The sequence below is a fragment of the Lutra lutra genome, chromosome 13, assembly GCF_902655055.1.
Source record: "Lutra lutra chromosome 13, mLutLut1.2, whole genome shotgun sequence".
Lineage (NCBI taxonomy): Eukaryota > Metazoa > Chordata > Mammalia > Carnivora > Mustelidae > Lutra > Lutra lutra.
Genome location: NC_062290.1, coordinates 72017963 through 72043079, shown reverse-complemented (window position 1 = coordinate 72043079; position 25117 = coordinate 72017963). Strand labels below are relative to the sequence as shown.

At 44.8% G+C, this 25117-nt stretch overlaps 1 protein-coding gene across 7 annotated transcripts in view; it reads left to right on the top strand.

Annotated features, from left to right (window-relative positions):
- EPB41L4B (erythrocyte membrane protein band 4.1 like 4B) overlaps positions 1-25117 on the top strand; it is a 124912-nt gene that overhangs the window by 64959 nt on the left and 34836 nt on the right. For 6 of the 7 annotated variants that reach the window (XM_047699822.1, XM_047699821.1, XM_047699820.1 and 3 more), the window contains 2 exons: positions 1105-1138; positions 4690-4754. In XM_047699822.1, the coding sequence (XP_047555778.1) occupies positions 1105-1138; positions 4690-4754 (99 nt within the window). Of the gene's footprint in view, positions 1-1104; positions 1139-4689; positions 4755-6640; positions 8322-25117 lie in introns of those variants that run through there. The other variant, XM_047699826.1, reaches the window with a different exon arrangement.

Sequence of the window (25117 nt, the reverse complement as noted above, 5' to 3'; positions counted from 1 at the left end):
GGTGATACAGAAAAATAGCACCTTGCCGAACACTTACCCTTCCTGGTAAGACCCGGCTGGAGGTAAACCTGGCCCGCAGCCTGGCTCTATGCACCCCCCCCCCCTCACGGAACTGGAACACAGAGCCATTTAGACCCCAAGCTAGACTCGTAACAATGAACTGTTTCTCTCATTGTCGGAGAAGCACTAAACCTTGATTTCAGGTACACCACCCTGGCACTGTGGCCCAGCGATGGTGCCGTTCGTGGTTTTCCTGGCAGCAGCCAACCTCGTGGACAAAACACGTTGGCTGTGTTTTACGTGAAGCCAGCCTTCTCAGCCAGTGTATGACACATATAGAGAGATACAGATATACGTGGTTTTTTGTTTTGTTTTTTTTCTAACCAAAATAGTTATATGTCAGGGTCCATCAAACTAGACTCACGCATCAGGGGCCCGGAACCTTTTCTCAGACCCTCGGGGAGCCCCCTTGGCTTTGTGGAAAGCACATGGGCTTTGGGCTGGAGCAGCTGTCTCTTCCAGCCCTGGCCCTGCCACAGACTAGCTGGCTGGCCCTGAGCAGGTTTCCTCACCCCTCTGTTAGGCAACCTTCCCTTTATCTGTAAGAAGAGGTGGTACCGGCTTTTGACCTCATAGCCTTGTCGTTTGGGTTAAATAGTAACAGATGGGAAGGTCCCAGTGCAGAGCCTTTTATGGAATGAGCGTTCCAGAGCGGTGGCCTGATCACAGCCCCGTTGATAGTGGGACCCACCTCGATAGGTGCTTATGGGCAGCTGAGCTCTCCCTGCGGTTGGAGAACGCTCTGGATGGCCAACCAGCAATGCCAGTGCATACCTGGGATGGGAGCTAAAATTCGGTGATGTGACCGAAACATGACATCACCAGCAGCATTCTGGAATATTGCCTTTGTGTTTCTGTGAGCTCAAAAGTGACAGAAAGAAATTGCTGTTTGGTTGCTCATTTAAACAGCTATTATAAACCGAAGAAGAAATGGTGTTCGGGAAAATTCCTAACAGTGGTGGATTTGTTGATGATGGTTAAATAAATCACAGATAATGCCTCTTTACAACCTGTTACATTACAGTTTTCCCTTCTTTTCTTTAGCTCTAAAACAAATCCCGAAGTCCATAATTACCAGGTAAGATACCGCTTTTGAAGATTTTCATTAATACTTCTTAAAAGTTTCAAAATCTTCTGCATTCAAGCAGCCATTATGCTTATAGCCAAATTTTGAAGAAACAATAAGAAAACATTTTTTTTTGGTTGGCGGGTGGGAGGGGGGTTGTTTTTGTTTTTCGAGAAAACAGTAAGAAGAGATCCTTCTTCCATGACCCCTGGTCCCTCTTGGTCATTTCAGCCGGCCCTCTTTTTTCTTAACATTTTCAGCTAGCGAACAGCAGGGACATATGTTCAAGTTTCTGGGTGGTCAGATACAACCTCTTAGGGGCACTCAGGCGAGGCCGTGTTTTGTCAGTGTGTTCTCGGCCTCGAGAACATGAGTCCCTTGAGATGTGCGTCTGGGAAAGGATGTCTTAGTCACATATTTGGGAGATGGTATGTCCTTCATTCCCCTTCTTGGATCTTACAGGGCTCATTTGGGTGTCAAAGGTACGGAGAATTCCTGCAAAAAAAGACATTTTTTTTTTTAAGCTATTGTTTCCCCAAATCATTTGACTATTGAACAACCCCTCCCCCATTTAAAAAAAATTGCCTCTCACTTCCCTGCCTACCTGTTTTTTGAACAGTGTGTCTGTTAACATCAGTGGAGCATTGGTTTCTAGAACGTTCTTTGTAGAGCAGTGTGGCAGGCCTGTTGAGCCTGCAGAAGGAGTACAGAGAGGTTTCCCTGGCTAGTGGTTCTGCTCTTCTACCGGGTAGCCAAGCAGGGCCCCCACACCCCTGCCTGCCCACCCACCCGTGCCTGGGGGTGGCTCTTGCTGGCTATACATGGCTTTCTAAACCTGGCTCCAACCTGCTTTTCTACATTTGCTTCCTCCCCGCTCCTCCCTCACTAGGTTCGTGCTAGGGGCAGCATCTGCATCCCATGACCACCTCGTTGGGAGCCATTTTTCTTGTGCTGGGTGGTTTCTGTCCAAGGGCACTTACTCTCCGTGACCAGTCTGGTTTTGAATGTCATGAGTGAGAAGCTACTCCATCAGGGGTTCACCTGGGAACACTATCTAGTTAGCATCTTTCTTGATCTTTTGTTTCTATAGATATTAATTCCTTAAAAGGGGGTGGGATCCCAATGTATGTGATCTTGACAAGGTCTACAAAGTATGTTTCAGAAGAATTTTGTGATATCATCTTCTGCAGTGATCTTCTGTGAAATCATCTTCCCGACATGCAGAACTTGGACATGACTTCTGATTTTGGGGAATAACATGTAGAAATTGCTTTGAACCTGGTAGGGGAACAGCCAGATTTCCCAATCTCGTTGCCTTCTTTAGGCCCTTGAATCTTCTCAGTCACAGGTTGGCTTTTTGGTCCGGAGGGATTTTCAGGTGCGAGGAGCTGGCTGTGGGGGAAGGGAAGAGTTGTGGATGAGTGGTCCCGGCTTGAAGGCACCAAAAAAAATGAAAACAAAGCAAAGCCTTGCCTGCCCAGAGTGAACTTGGAAACAGTTGTTCATTGAACTCCAGGCACAAAAACTGTTACCTAGACGTTCTCACATCTGTGGCAACCCCTGGTCCTCTACCCCCTTGCCAGTCTCAGAGGTTCTGTGTTGCTCTATCAAGGTTTGGGAGTGAAATGACCAGGAAGAGAATGTCCTGAGAAGCGGGCTGGTCGGTCAGCGTCTGAGTGCTGAGAAGGGTTTTCAGGACGATGTGCTTGCAGCGTCCCTCTTCCTGTGAGCTTAGCCAGCTGCCACGAAGGATGGATTGCTGCGGTTTTGATAAAGACACTGTTGGCGTTTCAGGAGGGACCGTTCTTCATTGTGGGACTGTCCCGAGACTTACAGGATGTTTAGCTTCCCTCTTTCTCCCAGTTAGCTGAAGGTAATCCTGTCGTCATCGTGACAAGCAGAAGTGCACATATATATTTCCAATTGTCCCCAGGGGGACAGAACTGCCCTGATGGGAGCCATCTGGGTTAACATTAAAAAATGCTCCTTGACAGCTTTAGAGTGTGAATAAATTACCAAAGGAGACAAAGGAACGTTTGGGAATATCCTTCCAGGTCTTTATGGCTGAAGTACCCACCTGGCTCTGAGTCTGATTTGACGGTGTTTGAAGACAAGCACTAGAATGCGAGGTCCGTTTCTTTTCGAGATTATCCCCTTCTGTTGAAGATCCAACTTGTGGAACCTCCTTTGGGGCCTGGCTGTGTGATCAAAACACTCAAAGCCTTCCAGCTTTGGGCAGACCACCTGAACTCTTAAGTCTCTTTCCCGAGAGGGCTGCTTTCAGATACGGCTCCTGAGATCTTTTCTCCACGTCCTTTTTCCTCTAGCATGTCCTTTTGGGGGCTGCCCCCTTCACTCGTTGACCAGTGCCTTTGAAGGAGAAAGGCCACTAGAAGACAGAATTAGGCAGGGAGGGAGGGCATCTTTGGTTTCTGAAAACAGAATGAACAGAATTACTGAGAACTTTCCACAGTACAGAACAGATTTGTGCTTATTAACCAAAACAGCAGGGGAAGGAGAAGAAGGGAAGAAATAATTAGAAGAATAATGGTGGCAAGACAACAGTAACTTAAAAGTCAGGAGGCTCTAATGTGCCCCACGGAAAGTCTAGCCTTGAGAAGTCCCATGGCTTCTGGCCATGCGTGGGGCCACCACCTTCTACAGGCCAGAGATGGACAGACCGCCCTGCTGCCTAGCCAGGCCGCCTTGTCTTCACCTTTGTCCTTTTGTGAGTCACCAGTTGGATCTATTTTCCCATCTTACAGTGGATGAATCCCTTCCCTCCCTCCCTCCCTCCCTCCCTTCCATTTTATCAGGATAATAAGTGCTTTGGGTAGTTTGGAGTTTGCTGTGGTGACTGGGTGAGGGGTGAGATTTGGTACTGGGTTTTGGATCATGTTTTAAAAACTTATTCTTGGGCACCTGGGTGGCTCAGTGGGTTAAGCCTCTGCCTTCGGCTTGGGTCATGATCCCGGGGTCCTGGGATCGAGCCCTGCGTCGGGCTCTCTGCTCGGCGGGGAGCCTGCTTCCCCCTCGCTCTCTCTGCCTGCCTCTCTGCCTGCTTGTGATCTCTCTCTGTCGGGTAAATAGGTAAAAGTCTTTAAAAAAAATAAATAAAAAGTTATTCTTGCTGCTTATACAAGGCAGAAAGTGACTGGCCGTAGTCCTGTTGCCTTAGTGTCCCCGTCCAGTTCTCTTGCGTTTGCAGATGTCACTGTTACGCATGGTTGTTGTCATTCTTGGCAATGACAGAAATTGTCCCTGCACTTACCATTCTCCCCGCATCTTGGGTGTCTTCCATCTGTTCCCTTGAGGGACATGGATAGTGCCTGTCCTGGGTGCTCTGAGGGACCCTTTCCGGGCAGATGCCTTCCCCAGCCCCCCAACCTTTGTTTCGGGGGAAATGTGATCATCCTGGGAAGCCACCTCCTAGCCAGGGTTTCCTGAGCCTTTCCATTCACAGCCCTGGGCCCCTCAGCTGGATGCCAGTAAACGAGAAAGTAAATGAAGGCCATTGAAATCAAAAGGTCATCGAATAATCGAGTTTGGTATTTCATTTCCAGCCTCAGTACCATCCCACTATCCACCCCGGCCAGCCTCGGTGGCACCCTCACTCTCCAAATGTAAGGTAAGTGCTTGAGCTCACAGAGCTGTGCTTTCTCGAAAGTTCTCCCTTTGTCTCAAAAAACTCGCATCCTCCCTACTTATGAATCGAAAGTCTGCATCAGAAACAGCTGTTAAGAGTTGCCGTGTCAAGACAGAGATTAATAATTTGCCAAGCAAAGGAAGCCAGCAATGAGTGTGGATTTACCAAAGTTATGCTTTTTGAAATAAAAATGAATCGGGTTTTGTTTTTTTGGTGGTTTTTTGTTTTTGTTTTTTGATTTTTTTTTTTTTTTTTTTTTTTTAGGCATTTTAACCTCAGATATTTTTGGTTTGGTTTTGTGTTAGAAATCTTACTTAAAATTTCTAAATAACATTTTCCTGTCCCAAGAATTCCACTACTAAAAATGTGAGTCAAGCTTGGGGATTTTTGTTGAGGGTTTTTTGAAGGGAATATTTTTCAGGGGTGGGGTAGGTGGAGGGGTTGTTTGGGTGTTTTTGTTTTGGTTTTGTGACAGATCTTTTTTCTAAACCCAAGGGTCAGCAAACTTTGTTCTGAGCCAGATAACCAGTATTTTCAGCTTTGTTGTCTCTGTCACAACTACTCACCTCTGCCTTGCAGCTCGGAAGCAGCCAGAGACAACCCAGAAGTGAATGGGCATGGCTGCATTCCGATAAAACTTATTTACGAAAACGGGTGGCGAGTGGGATCTAGCCTGCGGGCTGTTTGCTCACCTCTGCCCTAACCTACATCACAGTCCTTTCCAAGGAAGCTGGCACCTGCCTTGCTGGGTTTTTCATTAGGCTGGAGAGTGTTTTGATGCCAGCTTTGTAAAGGCAAACGTTCCTTTTCAGATTTGAATTTTAGATCAGTCTTAATTGGTGTTTATGTGTGAAGCTCTTTCTGTTGGTGAATTCAGTTTGCATAAAGTTACTGCTTGGTGAGGTTGCTAGCCTTGCTGCTTGAGAAGGTATGGAGAGAATGGAGGGATGAACATAAATCCATGCGGAGCGAGGCAAAGGAGAGCAATTAGTTCTTGATGGTTCTTGCCACTTTGGTTGGGAGACCTTGGAGGAGGACCACAGTGCAGTTTTATCGACAACACTCGATACTCGGGTAACTTTTTAAAGCTAGTCAGCCCGGTAGGGTAATAACTCTAAACGTTTCTATATTGCTAAAGGCAGTTTCTTTTCCAGACATAAGAAAACAGAAGAGATTTCTAGAAATGCTATTTTTATTAACCTTGTTTTTAGAGAATTTTAGACTTTTTAGTGCCTCTTTTACCACATTCGTTTCCTTCTGAGGCATGACCTTGCCCAGCAGTTGGCAGCGGGGATTCTGTGGGAGGCCATGACAGGGTCCTCTCCGGGCGGCATTGGCCTCCCCTGCGAGCTTGCTGATGCTCATTCTTTGCCCCACCCCAACCCTGCTGGATCAGTGTCAGGGGGTAGGGCCCAGCACTCCGTGTCTTATCAGGCTCTCAGGAGTTAGAGAAGCCTGAGATACCTACTCCAGGAAAAGAGAGTTCCTGGGCCCAGCACTCTTGGCAAACGGGGCCTAAGGCATTCACAGCACCCCTTAGCAGTGTGCTCACAGCCCTGGGAGGTGCCTGGTCAAGGACACCTTGTCACCTAACTTTCCCCAGACTGACTTGCTCATCAGGGTGCCTTTTGAGAAATGATGGTGCGGCCGTGGAACGGGCTTCTCTTGACTGGGATGTTGATAGGTCACCTGCATTCTGAATTTTAAACATACCTTAGAAAATCCATTCGTTTCCATTTGTAAGCCATCCCCATTAACACGGCTCATGGTTTCTCCTGCCCACCTCCCTCGTGCTTGTGTTATTTCACTCACATTTCTGCATTTTCTTCCATCCCTCCCGCTAATCATTCACTCTGCCAACAAAACAGGCCATGCTTTCAGGATGACAGGCCGCTGCACTGGGAAACATCGGCCAGTGGAGGGGGCAGCCATTTCGATTATGTCCACGACCAGAACCAGAAGAACTTAGGAGGAATGCAAAGTATGGTGTATCGAGATAAACTCATGACTGCACTTTGAGAGACTGAAGCATCTCACCTCCCTTCACCATCATAGTGTCCTTACACCCCATGAAAAGTGTCTTGGCATTACATAGATGTGTTTGCACAAGTGTCTTTGCGGAAATGTTCTGAGAGATGTTCCCGGCGTCCGTGTAAATATTTGCAAACAGCCACAATCACTAGTCCTAACTGTCCTAACAGTAGTCCCAACTGTTGACTGCATTCTCAATAAAATGAAGGTAGTTAAAGCTCAGGAATCACTTTAATATTCTGATTTTAAAATTGGAGTAAAAGTCTGTGTTTATCATATTGCTATGTACTTCATATTTCTTTGTTATTTAACGAACGGGACCAAATAACACCAGAAGAATATGGGAAGATAGCTCTGTGGAGAGCACCACACAGTCCTGAGGTGACGAGGAAGCCGCTGGGGCCCAGCCCCGGCCACTGTGAAAGGGCAGACAAGCCCTTCTCTTCTGTTGGCCTCCTTTGCCCCCTCCGGAAAGAGTGGGTTGGACTAAATGATCACCAAGCTCCTCTGCAGTTCTGTGATCTATGCAAAGTTAGTATTTTTGGTCTGAGGATCTGACATTCCAATGGAATTTCTCAGAGGAAAACTGCAGAATTCCCTTCTCTAACAGAGGCTTACCCCTTTCAGAAGCTGAATGAAGTGTATTACTGGTTAGGTGGGACGTGCATACGGGGAGGCTCTGAATTTCCTATTTAAAAGCAGGTTAGCCACTTTGAATCCTAGCAGTTTTACAAATCACAAATTGCATAGTGTCCGTTTTGATAGAACTTGCTGCTCCAGTACGAGAATAATTTTTTAAATTATTGATTGGTGCTGCTAGCTTGTGTGATTTCAGAAGACGTAATTATGAATACACACTGTCAGAATTTATAGAACTTGAGGCTCGGTTTTTACCCTGGACTTCACTCTTTTAAAAAGCAACATGCAATCCAAGATCTATTTATGGCTCAAATTTGAGTATATAGGATTTTAATGGCGTTGTGCCAAAACGTCCTGTCAAAGGATAAGGATGTCGCGCTGTCACTTTGTAGATCCAGCCGATCAATGTGTTTTCTTTGCGGGAAGAACTTGTACCGAAATATTTATTGCCCCCGTTTTTAAGCCACAAAGTCAAACATTTTTTTTTTTCTCTTAATAGACCTGAGATCTTTCCCACTGGTATTTTTGTGAAAGCAATTCTTAAACGCCATTTCCATATGTGTCATTGTAATTTGGCCCGTTTTAAGCCTTTTTAAAAAATGTATTGACATCTCTGAGATACCTTATTGCTAAAATCCGGGTCTATTCTTGGTTACCACAAAAAACGTGTACAGAGGGAGGGACTCAGCTACGCGCCCTGCACAGTACAGCCTCTTCAGACTCTTCCAGAGATACCTGTTCACAGGTCTGTTCTGTCTTAGCAGATGTTTTGATCCTCAGTGTTTGTACTGCCTACAAATAAATGTGTTCCAAATCCTTTAATCTTACTGATACGTTTTTACAAATGTGTTTCCAAGGAATAAAGATTATTCTTGCTTTTTTGGACTCCCATCTTCATTTTATGTTGCACGGAAGTATCCTTTGCGGATGATGTAGATGACGGGACAGGGAGCTTTTGGAAGCCTGAAGGTGAGCGTTCAGTTAGGTGACGTGGAGCGAGTTCATCTCAGAATGAAGCTGCTCTCGGAAGGGGTGGCTCTGGTAGGCACAGTGGTTGAAGCACTTCTTCATGGGGTGCATCTGTGGTGAAGGTTCTAGACGCCGGTCACAGGCGCTGAGCCGAGCAAAGTGGTGGCAGAGTGGGTTTCCCCCATCACTGTCCTGTGGTGAGGGTGTGTGTTTGTCCTGGCTGCCGTTGCTGCTCCTGGTGGAAAGACACCCAAACGTGTGTCTATGGCCCCCTGGAAATTGTGTATACACGGAGACCCTCTAATAAATGCCTTTCTGCTTAAAACAACTTGAGTGGATTCAGTTGTCTACAACCCAGAAGTTGAACCGGGATGCTTACTGATGACCTCCTAGCTAAATGGCGTGTACACTTTTCATCCCTCAGCTTAGCGGGCCTTTCCCTACTGCATTTGGCAGTAGTGGTCAGTCACTCGTGGCTTCTTGAAACTCTGTGCCCTTGGTTGCTGTGCTCTCTGGTTCTCTAGCTCTTTAACTTTTTCCTCGGTCTTTGTAACAGCCTCATTGTTCTGTTTTCCTGTTAAGTGTTGGTGTTTTCCAGGGGTCCTTCCTCTGCCCACTGCCTTTCTTGCCATCACAGTAGATCCTGCGTCTCCTGCTGGCACCATTGTATGGCTGTGGACTCTGGAGTCGTTATTGCTAACCCGGATTACTCCTATCTATGAGTTTTTTATACTGACATTTCAATCCATATACATGTCAAATTCATGTCAGAGTCCAATTCATCATCTTTTACTGAAGAAAGTGAAGATACTAACTGATTCTCCTCTACCCGCAAGAAGAACGTATACGTCCTCCATCCATGGCTCTTTTCTTCCCCCTTTGCCACCCATATCCAGGCAGTCCCCAGGGCTGCTCAGCTCCTGACGTGTCCCACTCTGACCTTGCAGCAGCATCTTCTCTCTGCATCAGAGGTGCTCTTCCTGGTCTCCTTGACTCCAGGCTCCTGCCAAGCTCCTTGTCCTCACAGTCATTCCGATAATGGACATCTGCCAGAGTTCTCCAGCACCGTAGGGTGAGGCTCGAGGCCTTCTGTATGGAATTCCTTTGCGGTCTGCTTCCATTCTATTGCTCTAGCTCATTTTGCCCCATTTCTTACCCTCCTGTTTAAATTTCTACACCACCAAGCTTCTGGTCGTTCCTGGCATGCACCATATCCTGCTGTTGCTCCCATCTGTGCTTTGCAAATACTGTTCCTTCTGCTGAGAACACTCTCACTCCCATCTCCCTTGCCCAACTCCTGCTCACCCCTTAGATGCCTCTGCTCAGATGCGTCTTCTCCCCAGGACTCCAACCACCCCCACCTCTGCAGAGTGGATTAGTTTCTGTGTTCTGCTCTATGCCTGCCCCTCAGCCCTGCTATATCAATGTTGCATTCACTACTTTACATTAAAACTGCCTCTTTTGTTCATCATCCTGGAGACTGTACGTTCTTTAAGTGTGAGCTTTGTCCCATGTTTGCCTTGTTCCCCAGTGCCTGATAGATAGCAGGTGCTCAATGAATGTCTGTTCAGCAAATGAATTATTCCACATTCATTCTAATAGAAACGTCTAACCAGGGGCGCCTGGGTGTCTCAGTTGGTTAAGCATCAGCCTTTGGCTTGGGTCATGCTCTCAGGGTCCTGGGATTGAGCCCTGCATCAGGCTCCCTGCACAGTAGGGAATCTGCTTCTCCATCTCCCTCTGCAGCTCCCCCTGCTTGTGCTCTCTCTCTGTGTCCAATGAATAAATAAAATCTTTTAAAAAAAAAAAAAACTGTCTAGCTAGATAACAGGTAGCATGTCATCCCTGAGCTGGTCCGAAGGTATCTGAACAGCTATACCTAGCCCAGGGCGTCGCTTTTGGGTAGCATGCTGACCATCAGCTGTGCTCTGGCTTCAGCTTCATTGTTGGAATATGACCCAGTGTGTCTGCGGTGTTCTCTTCCGAAGCACTGGCATGACGCATGTGGTTGCTACGGGGCAGATGATGCTGGAGATGCACCGGAAACCCTGGTAGGTTGACAGGGATCCTCAGGAACACGAAGGGACTGTCAGCTAGATGCGCGCGCCCAGCCCTATGCGGGTTGCTTCACTTGATCTTCCTGGCCACTCTGTGTGATGCGCAGTGTCCTCTTTGCTCACATTTGGAAGCTCGGGCTTCGGGTTGAGTGAGAAGCTTGCCCATTGTCATACGTACAGGTCCAACTCCCAGCCCATGTTCTCGGCCCCTGGGCTTTGACGCTTCTCACCGATGACCATCTTGCCATCTGGGACCCTGTTGATTTCTCTGTATCCATGAGACTAGTACTAGATTAGGTTGAGCAGTTCACTGCCCCGAGATCTTGTTACTAACTAGAAAGCCACTCACCACCACCAGCATCCATGTCCCTACGCACCAGTGGTCTAGTGACCCTGTTACCCTTCCCAGAGGTCTCTTAACCCCTAACACCTTACCATCACTCCTGTTGCAATCTGGAACCTGCATTTGCTCAATAACCCCTTTCCAAAGGAGCAGAGATTGAACATTATTTTCTTCTTAGTGAACCACTCTCCTGGAGGCAATCCACTGCGTCTGTCCCGAGAGCCCCTGAACTAGTCATTTCTTCTGGAGTTATTATCTGCGTGCACCGTCAAGCTCGAGACTCCATAATTAATGGAATTAACTTTTTGCATTTTTGAAATTCGGGTATTTACCAGTCTTGGATCATCTCTTTTATTTTTCCGTGACTCACTCAGAATATTGAACAGTGAGCTGACAGTATGATCAGATTGATGTAATTCATGTGGACTGAAAGACTTGAAATCGTGCCAGGTGATTATCTTGGCCTTCAAAAATCCACTTGCCTGTTTCGTTTCTTGGTCTACCATTTCCACTGAAAACGGTTCTTCTTAACAGCAGAGATGAAGGAATAAGGACAGTATGGGAGTACTGCTTTTTTTTTTCCCTTGCCTGTTAATATGGCACCATCCTTCCAGGTCAGTGACTCTAGCCTCCTGGGTCCTGGTCTGAACACAACTAATAATAGATCCTTTTTGTTGCCCTTGACTTTCCAGCTTTTAACTAGTCCTTTAAGATCTGAGCTCATCAAAAAACTCCCTGAGCAGCCATATTGATCCTTTGGATCAATATTTCCCAAATTCAGCTCTAAGTCAATTCCCTGACTGTACTGAATCTTCCAAAAGGACCAGGTAAATACATTAAATAGGCTTAAGGATGATTTGCCTCTGCTATTTCCCTCCAGGAGGCAACCAGCAAATGCCAGAGGTAAGGCACAATGGGGCAAAGAGAGGGAAACACAAACTGCTCTTAAGAGTCCCTTTGCACATGAAAAGTAGCACATTTTTAAGAGGCCCCAGGAGTATCTTAAAAGGTGAAACTAATGTGAAATTGACATTCAGCTGAGCCTCTGCAAAAGAAATCTTAAATTAATTCTGCAAATTGGCCAACTTCCCCAGAATTAGGGAGCCAAAGAATTGCTTGGACAGCTTACTAAAAATAGAAAGTGCTAGGCTCTATTTAAGTGGTTGATGGTGAGCCCTAAGGAAACTTCATCTGAAGTCCCCAGGCGAGTCCGTGATGGACAAGTGTAGGACCTCCCCTTGGAAAAGCACAGCTTCCTGTCAGGTTTGCTTTCGTCTTATGGTTCAATTTGAACTCATTTAGACGCCAGTTCCTTTTTTTTTTTTAAGTAGGCATGCTATCAAAAAGTAAACGGATACATCATAAGAAGGAGCTAGAGATGGCTACTCAGCATAGTTTTGCACTTGCTTAGGTTCACAGTGAAGTAGAAGAACACGAAAATTCTAGGGTTTCTTTATATGGCTTTAATTTCACCCTGAGTTCCTTCTCCCAAGTCTGTCAAACTGAATCTGTCGTTGTTCTGCTCTCCCACTGGAAGCAAGGGTCTAGAGAACTGTATCCACTGATGAAGAAGGTGGCCTGGACACACCAGCGTAGGGACCCATGCAGAGATTTGAACCCATCATGGGGAAGAAGCAGAAGCTTGCAGAAGCAAAATGGCAGGATACTGCCCACTGATGAGGGACAGACTGCAGGCCCGGTGTGGAGTGGTGATTTTGTTGGGGGCAGGAGTCCTGCAGTTTTCCCACGAGGTGATGTGTGAATGCTCTGGTGTCTTCCACGCTCTGAATCCCAACTTTGCCACTTCCCAGCCATGTGACCTTTGTTGGGTTTCTTCTCTGTGCCTCCTTTTTGGTGTCCCCGAACAGAATTAAAGGATATTATCCATGGAAGGGGTTTTGCACCATGTTTGGTGGTGGCTAGCAGCATTTTTGGTGGTTTTGGAGATTTAAGGCCTTAGCAGTCCATGTGGTGAGAGACGGGTCAAAGAAATTCAGTCTCCCCCAAGGAATGGTCTGTCTTAAAGGCTGCTGGCTTGGGATGTATGGTCTAAGTTTAGCAATGGAAAGAGGTGCTTGGCTCCAGGAGAAAGATCAGTTAGAAGAGGGTTAGCACAATGCATAAGACACATCTCTGAAACTCGAACAAGCCAAGAGCAGAAACACCGTGGGGATCTTTTGAGACAGAATAAAAAGAAAGGAAGATGAGGGACGCCTGGGTGGCTCAGTTGGTTAAGCTGCCTTCGGCTCAGGTTATGATCCCAGCATCCTGGGATCGAGTCCCACATCGGGCTCCTTGCTTGGCGGGGAGCCTGCTTGTCCCTCTGCCTCTGCCTGCCACTCTGTCTGCCTGTGCTCGCTCTCGCTTCTCTCTCTATGACAAATAAATAAATAAAATCTTTAAAAAAAAAGAAAGGAAGATGATATTTCTGTCTGAGAATACTAGGAAGTAACTATCCAGGCGGCATGTGGACAATGCTTTCCCATCTGCTGACGGCAAAATTGGCGGAAGAAGGAACTGGTGAGACCACTGAGAATTCATTCTGTGGGTACAATGGAGATCCAGAAGTTGGGAGAATTGAAACAGCATCCGCTCTCTTCCCAACTTGTCTAGCTTAGGACTTCATCTTCTACAAAGCAGAGGAGGTTTTTAACAATTAGGGGGCTAAGTAGAAAGTCAGTAATAAAGGGAACTGCTGTGCTTTTTCACTTATTTTAGTAGGTAATATGGTGGTTAAAAATTCAGAGGAAAATACCTAAAAGTTACTTTTCCTCTCCACCTTCTTATTCCCTAAGTACGCAGTTCTCCCCAGAGGCAAACGTTAGTGTTTCATTGTGTCAATCCAGGAGCTATTCCACATATAAACAAGTACTCGTATTTAACCAGTCATACATGACGGTCCTTTAGGCTGCCCCCAATCTCTAAAATTACAGTTTTTCTGCTGTCATTGTACATTCCGTTTATGCACCTGAGTAAATCCATCTGTAGAGAAACTCCCTGGGAACAGGGGCGCTGGCTAAAGAGTACGTGCATATTTAATTTGGACGTTGCCTAACAAAGTTTCACTCTGAAGATATTCTACTTGATTACATGTATCTCGCCCAGGCCTCCCAGCACACCAGCGACTTGACAGGGCCTCCCATCCACAGGGAGCAAGCGCATAGCCTTAACTGGGTCTTTTAAACCTTTGATGGGTAAAAATCAGAATGTCCATTTTAATTGTATTTCTCTAGAAGCAAGGTTGCCTACCTTTTCATCTTGTTGAATGCCATTTGTTACATGTTTTCCCTGAACCATCTGCAAGCTCTGCTCTTACGCCGTGCTCTTTATTAAAGACCAGACTGATGAAGTAAAATTAATCGTGTCATCATAGCCTTTTTAATAGCGGAGCAAGGGAAGGATGGAAAGAGTTGATATTTACCAGACATTTTTTGAAAGCAGATTTCCAGAAACTCAGATAACAATCAGCATGATACAGTGCCCTGGAGATCAGAAGAAAGAATCTGGACAGCATGAAAATAGCCAGGGTAAAGGACTTGATTTCTAACACCCATCTTTCCGTTCTTGTTTAGGAGTTTGTGGAGAACTTTCCACTCCAACTTCTTCTTTTTTTTTTTTTTAATATTTTTATTTTTATTTATTTGACAGACAGGGATCACAAGTAGGCAGAGAGAGGGGAGGGGAAAAGCAGGCTCCCTGCTGAGCAGAGAGCCCGATGCCGGGCTCGATCCTAGGACCCTGGGATCATGACCTGAGCCGAAGGCAGCGGCTTTAACCCACTGAGCTACCCAGGCGCCCCTCCACTCCAACTTCTTAAATACTCACTCAGACTTTGTGAATTTCCCCAGTGCATTGGCCGCGGAAGCAAGGGTTTACTTTCAGTCACAATTAAAGTCCTAATTGAGCAGGTCTAAAATCCCACTGTATCCCAAGACTTGCCAGCGGTTTTATTGCTGCAAAGGCTGCAGAATTTAAAACACCCCCACTGCTTTAGTCCGGGCAGTCCGCTAAGCAGGGTGAGAATAATTAGAGGAACATCCCCGTAGGCTCGTGTTGTGAGAAGACCACAGAACCTACCTAATCATCCCCTCCTGAATTGTGAATGGCTTCAACAGCCACTTTGAGCAGCAGAAACCTCAAAAGCAAAAGCTGTTGCTATGCTAACGGCTAAGCCAGCTTCATCCCGCAGCTGAATAATGGAGGCTGTATCTATATTCAAGGCAATTAAACGGGCCCTTAATATTAGGTCCGGTGTATAGCTTCAGAGGCTAACCAAGGATGTTTACGGGAGAAGCTTCTGGAAAACCTACATGAATTGTGGAACGGAGAAAGGATCACTTGGGGAGATTTTAAAACACAAAAACCGAAATAGATGAATCCTCCTCTGTATCACCTCAGGAACACATACCCAGTGTTCCGCTCCCGCTCCCGCTCCCGCTGCTGTCTTGTGCAATTAGAACGTCTAAAACCTGCCCTTAACAGAGCGTGCATTTTCTTCATCTAGCTTGAACTTCATTCTGGAATGAATAATAGTTTAATTTCATTCATTCTGATGAGTTGGATGCTGTCTGCCTAGTGGAAAAAATAACACTCAGCTCATGCCCAAGCTGGCCATGGCTCTTTCACGGTGCAAAGACGGGCTCCTTAGACGTTATCCTGCACAGCTCGTAGCTGCGTGTTCGTGGCAATGATTTTTTTTTGTCTTGCTGCTCCTTGAGGCCTCCCAGATGATACTGTTTGGGGATACACTTAAAGAAGTGGTGAGGGGTGAGTCTATTAATGTCACTACCCACCTGATCAAAGAAAATCTTCATTGAAAGCAAAAAGTGGACCCCGGAATGCAGAAATGAGAGCCCCCCCACCGCCAAAAAGTCCCTAGGAAACCGAGAAGGGAAAGCACTGTTAGATTTATTACAAGTGAATGCTGTAAGAGAAAACAACTATATTTGTGTCAGTATTTTTTTTTTAAGGCAGGAAAGAGATTGAATAAACTCTTAGTCATGAGCCTCTGTGCAAAAATGCACTCATGAAATATTTATTCCTTGGGCTCAGATCCTGAAATTGATCCGGAATTGTTAAAATCCTAGATTTCACCACAAAGTTTTTCTAAAGCCCTTCTCACAGCTTCTCCGTGCCTCAAACAATCAGGAAGACATTATAAACTTAGTAGGAGTCACGTTAGGTTAAATGTATTTTCTAGCAAAAACTCTATCAAGGTCTGCCTACCCACTTACAGCTGTTTGGTAAAACCATTTGATACCACTTTCACCGAAGGAAAATTCCAGATTCAAAGATGGGACACATACCCCACTCCTCTCTCTCACACAGGACAGATGCAGCCACCAGGAGACATGAAGAGCCTCTCATCGCTCCTTAAGATGTGGAATGTTCTACAGTTTTACAGAGGCTGTTTAGTGTTAGGAACAACGAGGAGCTTCTGACCAACGTGAAGCTTTTATGAATAGACACTTGATAAATTACCTAAGGAGAATTAAACTTTAATGCACTACAACATTTATTCAGCAAATATTTACTGTGTTTCTACACTGTGCCAAGTGCTATCATAGGCACCGGGAATTGATGTTGAAGAAGACGCTGCCTTTGGCTGTAGGCAGTTAATAAACTAGTCAAAACAACAGCTACCAATCTTATAGACTCAGACAGCACCTGAACTAACACTAGAATTAGTTCCAGGTTGATTGCTTGGAAGATGGCTTGGAAAGAAATACAAATTGAGAAAATTCCCATCTGTCCATTAGTCTATATAAAGTAATCTAAACCATGCCCTATATGTGTGTGTGTGTGTGTGTGTGTGTGTGTGTGTGTGTGTATGTATATATGTGTATATGTATATGTATAATTTGACCTTTTCACACAAGAGGAAAATGAGGTCGGTTCATCTTTTCTCTCTAGTCACTTAAAAAAAAATAAGTAAAACCACTAAGTTACTATAAGAAATGATCCCTATTTAACAGACCTAACATTCCTAATGTGTCCCATTTCTGAGATGTTAATAACAATTTTCTTCTCAAACCCATTATGAAAAAGATGCAGTCTTTCAAATATACTCTCTTCTTACAGCCAAATAGTGCACTTGCTTGCACTAAATGTAATAAGAACTTGTAGCGTATGTTTGTCTAATGACCCACTCTGTTCAGTCTCTACTAAATTAAAATTGATGTAAGTGACAAGTATCCTGGAAACAATGATGAGTAAATGCACCTTCCCTCATCTCTCAGTCGGACATGGCACAAATCAAATTATTTCATTGAGCCGTAGTTCCTGGCATATAAGTACATAATGACTGTTTGGCCAAAAATGCAGTGTCTGGGGCCCAGATAAGTGAAATAGGTTACCTGAGGTCACATAGCTAAGCCCTAACAAAATCAAAGCTAAGTGCCTGCTATTGTCCTTTTAATGTCATTGTAATACTCCTTTCATCCACCGGCAAGGCAGTCTCTCAGCGCTCAAGAGAGCACTGGGCTCTCGAGTCAGGTTGCCTGAGTTCATATCCCAGCTCTGCCATTTACTAGCTGTGTGACTTTGAGAAAGTTAAGTAGCCTCTCTGTTACCATTTCCTTACCTGCAAAATACGGATAATAATAACCGTCCCTTCTTCAAACGGTTGTTAGAGGATTGAATATGTTAATAGACAGCACAGGGCTGGGCAACCAAAAATGTTAGCTTTTGAGTTTTTTCCTCTGTGAGTATTTAGAGAGCGTGATTAATGCACCAGTGTTCAGCCAGGAAGTCTGATTCTGGCTGACACCATCTGCTCTAAAAACATGGTAATTGAGGAGATTCTGCTAAGAGCCCCAATTGGAGAGCCACAGTTCAGGCTGATGGACAGGATATGGACTAGTGGAAACTTCTTCTTGTCCTTGGCACACATAGAAAATGACATATTTGTATAGCACACTGGGGTAAGCAGATAAGACCATTTGAGCTTTAACCCATCCAAAGTCCATTTGCTGGGAAGCTCTGCCGGGATATTCATCGATATCTCCCTGATGCTTTCGCTCTGATTAGAAACATGGACTTGTCCCCACCTAGGCTAAAAGCGAAACAGGAGCCAGTTGGCCGCGACCAGGCTTGTCTAGAGTGTTTTGAGAGCTTGTGTGCTGTGTGGGCTACCTAGAAGCTGGTCCTGCCTCAGGACCCTTGCTGTGGAGTTAAGCCAGGTGTCATGAACAGATAACAGAGTAACTCTGAGTCCAGGCAGCATGCATACGTGCGGTGAGCGATCGAGACATGACGCTGGAGAACTTCAGATAGGATACTCACTCTGTTTTCCTAGGAGAGACTTTCAGCTGGCACAGTGTGGATGGGGGATTTCTTGGCCATCCAGACATTGGCATTTCATTAAAAGCAGAACATCTGTTGATTTCTTGGCCTTCTTGCCTGATTACTTAGTTGTTTGGAAGGTAGAAGAAACACTGCCCATGTTACTGTTATTAATTCTGGTCAGCAAGGAAGACTAGGTTGGAAACGTGTGAGTGGCAAGATCCTTGGGGAAAAAAATGACTCTTATGTCTTGAAATTGTTTTTTTTTTTTTAAAGATTTTATTATTTGACAGACAGAGATCACAAGTAGGCAGAGAGGCAGGCAGAGAGAGAGAGGGGGGAAGCAGGCTCCCCGCTGAGCAGAGAGCCCAGTGCCAGGCTGGATCCCAGGACCCCGGGATCATGACCTGAGCCGAAGGCAAAGGTTTAACCCACTGAGCCACCCAGGCACCCCTGTCTTGAAATTGTTAATACAAAATGAGAGGAGCTTAGGGTTTAATCCTTCATGCCAAAGAGAAGATGGGTCTAAAAGGGGAATATTTTTCATATGGACTGTAAATATATATCATCGATCATCTGAAAGAGAAAGGCTTTTAGGGAGCCACAATTTAAAACTGTATTTTACCTTATTTTTTTCAAGATTTTATTTATTTATTTGAGAGACAGAGATCACAAGTAGGCAGAGAGAGACAGGGAAGCAGGCTCCCCGCCGAGCAGAGAGCCTGAGGCAGGACTCGATCCCAGGACCCTGGGATCATGACCCAAGCAGAAGGCAGAGGCTTTTAACCCACGAGCCATCCAGGCACCCCATAACAGTATTTTAAATAGAAGGAAGGTGGAACATATAAAAGAAAGAAGGGGTGTAGACCTTTTTCTAAAAGGACTTTTAAAGTTTCATAGATGTCTGGTTTAGTTGGAACAAAGATGAACAGTTTAAGGACAGCCATTCTTTTTTTTTTAAGATTTTATTTTTAAGTAATCTCCAATAGTCATTCCTGAAGATGGTATATGAGATTAACAGGACAGAAGAAACACTCCTCAGCTTCTGTTTTGCTTTTCTCCTTTTTGACAAGGAAACCAGGCAGAATACTAACTGCCGAGGGGGAAAAGAACAAAGAGAAGGAAACTGAAGTCCAAGATGAGAGAACAGTCAGGAAATTAGTTCAAGCCTTCAGACGTAAAAAAATGGCCACGAGGAATAAGGAGAGAATTTGTTATGTCATTGCTGAGTCAGCATCACTATGCTTTGAAGAACTACGGAGTCTTGGGGAAATGCCAGAATGGACAGGGAAATGTCTACAAGTTCTTGAAAATTGTGTTTTTTAAAAACCGGACTGATAAGCTTGATGGTGGTATCAAAAAAGAATCTTTTTTAAGCACTTAGTTTAGGAAGTAATGTTCACTTAGGAATAGCATGGATTCACTCAGAATAAGGGGTGCTAATGTTCCAAGATTCTTAGTAGACGGAGTAAAAGGACCATGTCTAACCTGGTTAAGTAGAATTTGTCAGACACCAGACTTTAATGTTGAAACACTGGGTAATGTACACACTTCAGGAATAAGAATAACTATTAATATTCAACACCATTTTGCAAGCCTTACCAAAGCAATAAGCCAAGAAAATAGAATAAGCAATAAATACCAGAAAAGAGGAAACAAAATTTATGTGATTATGGAAAATACAAATGAATTACAGTTCATAAGAGAGGTAAGCAAAGTGGCCAGAGGCAGAAATATCGTAAAGTCCATAATTTTGTGTATCTAGTAGCATAAAATTAGAGGAAATATAATAATAAATGAAATCCTATTTTCAATTGTGACAAAACTGGAATTCACCTAGGAATTAAATTAATAATATATGTTGCTTACCTTTGTGGAAGAGTAAAAAATTCTAACTGATGGACATTTAAAAGATCTGAATAAAGGATGAAAAGTACCCTATTCCTTAAGAATACACTCTCTCAAATCCATAATATTTAGTGCTCCAAATCAGAATTCCAATGGGATTTTTTTGTTTTTGGTAGTAACTTGAGCTGTAAAATAATCTGAAAGAGTAAGTTCATAACAATAGTCAAGAAAAAAAAGAACAACGGTGTGGGAAAGGGAACAGGATTTGTCCTGTCGGATATTAAAAAAAAAAAAAAAATACACACACAGACACACACACACACACAAAAGTAATTAAGACAATCTGGTGCTGGTTGAGTAACAGAGAAGGTCAATAAAAATAGGAAAAATCCAGAAACACACATAAATACACGTCCGTATTTTCACCTTAAGCATCTCCGACAAGCATTTTCGCTGCAAACATTTTCTTTGCATAACGACTTGGCTGTAAAGTAATTTTGCCCTAAAAGATAAAATCATGATAAATAAAAGAGGGACATTCACTTAAGAAGACATTGTGGAACATGAAAAGTTGAATAACAAAAAAAAAAGTGTAATAACAAAATTCTAAACACTTTATTGCAAAATAAAAAAAATTTGACTACATCAAAAATGTATAGCCTAGAGTCATAGCAACACTGCACAAATAACTGATTTTATTTTGTACATTGTACCTATGAGCTCGTTTTCAAGGTCTGCTGTTCATAGTATTACATACATGTATTTTGGGGGGCACTGATCGATCTTAGTCGGCATTGTGCTTTTACTTTTGTCCCCACGATTTCTGCCTTGGCTAACAGAGGTATCCATTTCCAAGTGCTAGGACCCGAATTTGCAGCTGAGCTTTGTATTGTTTCCTAAAAGCTTTCTACACTGTTGTTTGTTCTTGGCACGTTGTCCCATGACTGTCGCTAGATGTTCCCAAGTTCCATGGGGACAGTGGAAGAAATGCTAAGGCTGTAGTGCATTTGTAACTGAGCTTTCTTAATGACATTGCAACTGGTGCGTTGTTTCCTGGCCTAGTAGAGTGTGCCGTCTGGCTCTTACAGGGTCTTCTTTCACACTTCCAGTAAGTTTTATCACTGCATTTTCTATCAAGCTGATATATGTAGTTATCATCCACCCCATCTACTCATCATCGTATAGACCATGATGAGCGCCAGCTAAGATTAATATGATAGAAAAATGGGAACTTTGCCAATGGAGAATTGAAACCGAATTGTCAGCCAGTTGTTTTATATTTTACAGCAGAATAATCTTACAGCCAATTAGATATGCGGTGATAACGGGGCAGGACTTCTTGGAGTGGAGATGCACATGGCGAAGGTGTTTACGGGGAAACTACCTAGCAGCACCCATGGTGGATGTTGTACATCAATCCCGGACAGTCAGGAACACGGAGACTGCACGAGGCATATCTTACAGAGGGAATTTCATGAGGGGAATTGGTTACACAAGAGATGAAGAGCTAGGAAGCTAAGCTGGACAGTGAGACAAGCCAGAGATTAGCTACACTAGAACTAGAGCTGGAGGGACAGAGGGAGGCAGCAGTTCAACGCCCAGCGGCTGGGGCCACAGGGAACTCACAGCTTCTGCTGGAAACATCACCTGAGGCAGAAGAGATGGGGAAGAAACACCTTGACTTCTCTCCTTTTCCCACCTTCCAGGCTCTGCCAGTGCCTCCCACCGGCCAAGCCTACAAAAAAGCCAGAGGGCAGAGAGCCTGAGAAATGTATTTCCTTGGAAACACAGCAGGTCGGGGCAGAGCAGAGCAGGGATCTGAGAGCTCTCGGGAAAGTGACTGGCACATGCAGAAGATGGCATTTCAAGTTAGTGGGACAAGGATGCATTACTCCTTTGGTGATGTTGGGACAACTGCCTCCCCATTTCAGAAAAGAAAAATGAGAACTTCTCCTTACAATATGCACATAAGCTCTTCTTCCCTCTTGGCTCTTCCCCAGGCTTAGATTAGCTGCCCCTCCTCTGTTAAGCCTCATCAAAGCACCTGTCACACTGCCTTGGACTTGTTACTCAGCAGTGGGCTCCTTGAGGGCAAGGACAACCTTTCATTTGTCTTTGCACTCCCCTGCCTACCACCGTGCCGGGCACAGGAGTTGGCACTTAAATATTTATTGAGTGCATTGATATCTAATTTTCTTTTCAATCTGACCAGTATTAGTTGAACACCTGCTGTGTGCTTAGCTCAGGGGAGGGTATGGAAACGTGACATGACCGTCTCTGTTCCTACAGAGGAAGGCAAGATGTGTACACAAAGATGTCTCAGGTAGGGCGGTTCTGAGGAGGTCCTAGGATTTTCCCGATGAGTGCGTTTGCTGCCTGAAATAGAAGCCAAGACAGATGGGAAGATGTAGCAGATGGGCAGCAAGCAGAGAGGCAGTAGTCCTGGATTGTGTCCCAGGCTCAGCCAGTTACCCACGGTGTGACCCGGTCACCTCATTCCCCCAGCGAGCCCCACTTCCCCATGTGCAAAGTGAAGAGGTCGGACTAGGGCAATGGGGCTCAGCGCTGGCTGCCCACTGGACTTAGAGATCGATGGTGATGTCATTGGTCTGGGGTAGGGTCTAGGCATGGATATTTTTCAAAATCTTCCCTGGTGATTTTTTTTTTAAATCAATTTTATAAAGATACAAGTTAGTATCATACAATTCACCAATTTAAACCGTACAGTTCCATGGTTTTTAGCATTTTCACAAAGTTGTACAGCCATCGCTACAATCTAATTTTAGAACCTTTCCGCCGCCCCTGAAGAGACCCTGTATCATTAACAGTCCCTTGCTGTCTCCCCCGATCCTCCCCAGTCCTAGGGAACCACGAATCTACTTTCTGTCTCTACGGTCTTGCCTATTCTGAACATTTCCCATAGACGGAATCATGCAACACGTGGCCTTTAGTGTCTGGCTTTTTCATTCACTGTGATGTTTTTCAAGGTTCTTTTATGTCCTAGCATGGATGAATATTTCGTCCCAATTCATGGCTGAATATTATTTTACTCTATGGTTACACCACATTTTATTTATCCATTCATCAGTTGATGGACATTTGGGTTGTTTCTACCTTTTGGCCATTACGATTAATGGGGCTACGAATATTCACGGACAGGATTTTGTGTGGACATATTTTCATTTCTTTTGGACATATATATCCCCAGGAGTGGAATTGCTGGGTCGTGCGGTAACTCTGTGTTTAACCTTTTTGAGGAACTGCCAGGTGTTTTCCCAAAGCAGCTGTACCATTCAGCATTCCCACCAGTGGTATGTGGGAGTTCCCCTGGTGATTTTAATATTTGTCTGGGGGTATAAAACCACCAAATAGAGGGTCTCCGTTTTCTGTGATTTCTTATCTAGGAATAGCTCCCCAGAGCTGCCCCCCAGAAGCCCATGTCACCCAGAACTTGACTGAGCTGTAGACTGTACGGCACAGTTGGCTTCTGAGAGCACCCTCATCATTCCTGGCCTTGTTCTTGAGAAAAAGCCCCGTTGAGTTCTCTGTTCCAGCTCAAGACCCTCCCCAGTTCCTGCCCTGCCCTGATCACAGTTCTGGCAGGATTATTCAGAATAATTATACCATTTTATACCAGTTATAATATTTAATAAAGAATGACGTAGTAATGTTATTAACATAATACTAGTTACTGGGACACATGGGTGGCCCAGTCGTTGATCAGGTCAGGTCATGATCCCAGGGTCCTAAGATGGGCCCCTCATCGGGCTCTCTGCTCACCGGGAGGCCTGCTTCTCCCTCTCCCACGCCCCCTGTTGGTGTTCCCTCTCTCACTGTATCTCTGTCAAATAAATAAAATCTTAAAAAAAAAAAGAAATACATAAATATAATACTAATTACTATAATACCATAATAACAAATGTTACTGATATTATTATAACATTTAAAATATCCCATTATTCAGTATGCAATACATTTTGATTGAGCATGCTGGGGACCCAGGGTCACAGAGGGGAGAGGCTCTGGTGGGATTAGGGCCATAAGAGTCCCCCACCCTGCCAGGTTTGCAGAGCTATGCCCACCCCTAATATAGACAAAAAAGTCCTGTACGACATAGCCCTTGCTAATAGAGCATTCACTTCTCTAGAGTTGGAAGTAGAATGGGAGTGGGGGCTTCCCCTGAAAAAATGAAGAGAAGAAATTAGATCTGATTTGATTTTTCACTGATGTTTACTAACAGGGCACTTTCTCCCCTCCTCTAAGCCCCAGTGTAACACAAGGCATCAGCAGCTTTCTTACAGGGTAACTACAAAAGTTGAACCTGAAATTCCTAGCACAGTGCTGGGCACACTGGCAGCCCTCTCCTTCCACACCAGAGTTCTTCTCAACTGCCAGCTGTGGAAGCAGAGGCTGAAGCCTACGTAGCCCTTCTCCATCACCCTCTGAGAACCAGGACTTGTGGCCTTCTTTCCAGAATGCCAGCAGCGCATGAACGTCCGTCTCTGTTGACCATGAACACATAGCTGGTCTCATTTCCTGGACTTTAACTAATGGTCCCAAGGCTTTGGGGCTGCTGGGTGCTGCTGTACCCTCTGGTGGACTTGACCTTCTCTGAGGTGCCTGGGAAGAGGGCAGATTCACAACTCTCATGGATGCCATTTACATCATAGTCGATACGAATGGCCCCTCCTAGACTTCTGCAGGGAAGGGTCTGTGAGGCCATGAGTAGTGGTTTCCTTACCCGACCCACAACCCTACAAAATTCCATGAATTAGGATCTCTGGGATGGTGATCCCTTCATGTGCATGAGCTGAGAGAGTTCCCAGGTCCTCCCACTCCTGCTTAGAAACCTTTGCTCTTCTAGAGACCCTCACCCGACAAGATTTGGGCAGCTTCTCTGACCCTCATCTATTTCTCTTCCCGTTTGTCTTGCTCTGTCTTCTGCATAAGTAGCTGTGAAAGGAAAATCACACATGCATATTTTATTCGACATGTTATTAAATGCAATTTATCACTCCCTGTATATATATTTATTTCCCTGTTTAACTTCTCACTCTGGGTTTCCTTGAAATAAAAAATCACACACTTTTAAACTTGGAAAGACAAGTACATGACACCAGTGCTCAGGTCCAAGTCCGTGGCAGACATCACTAATCAATCATAACACTCTTTCC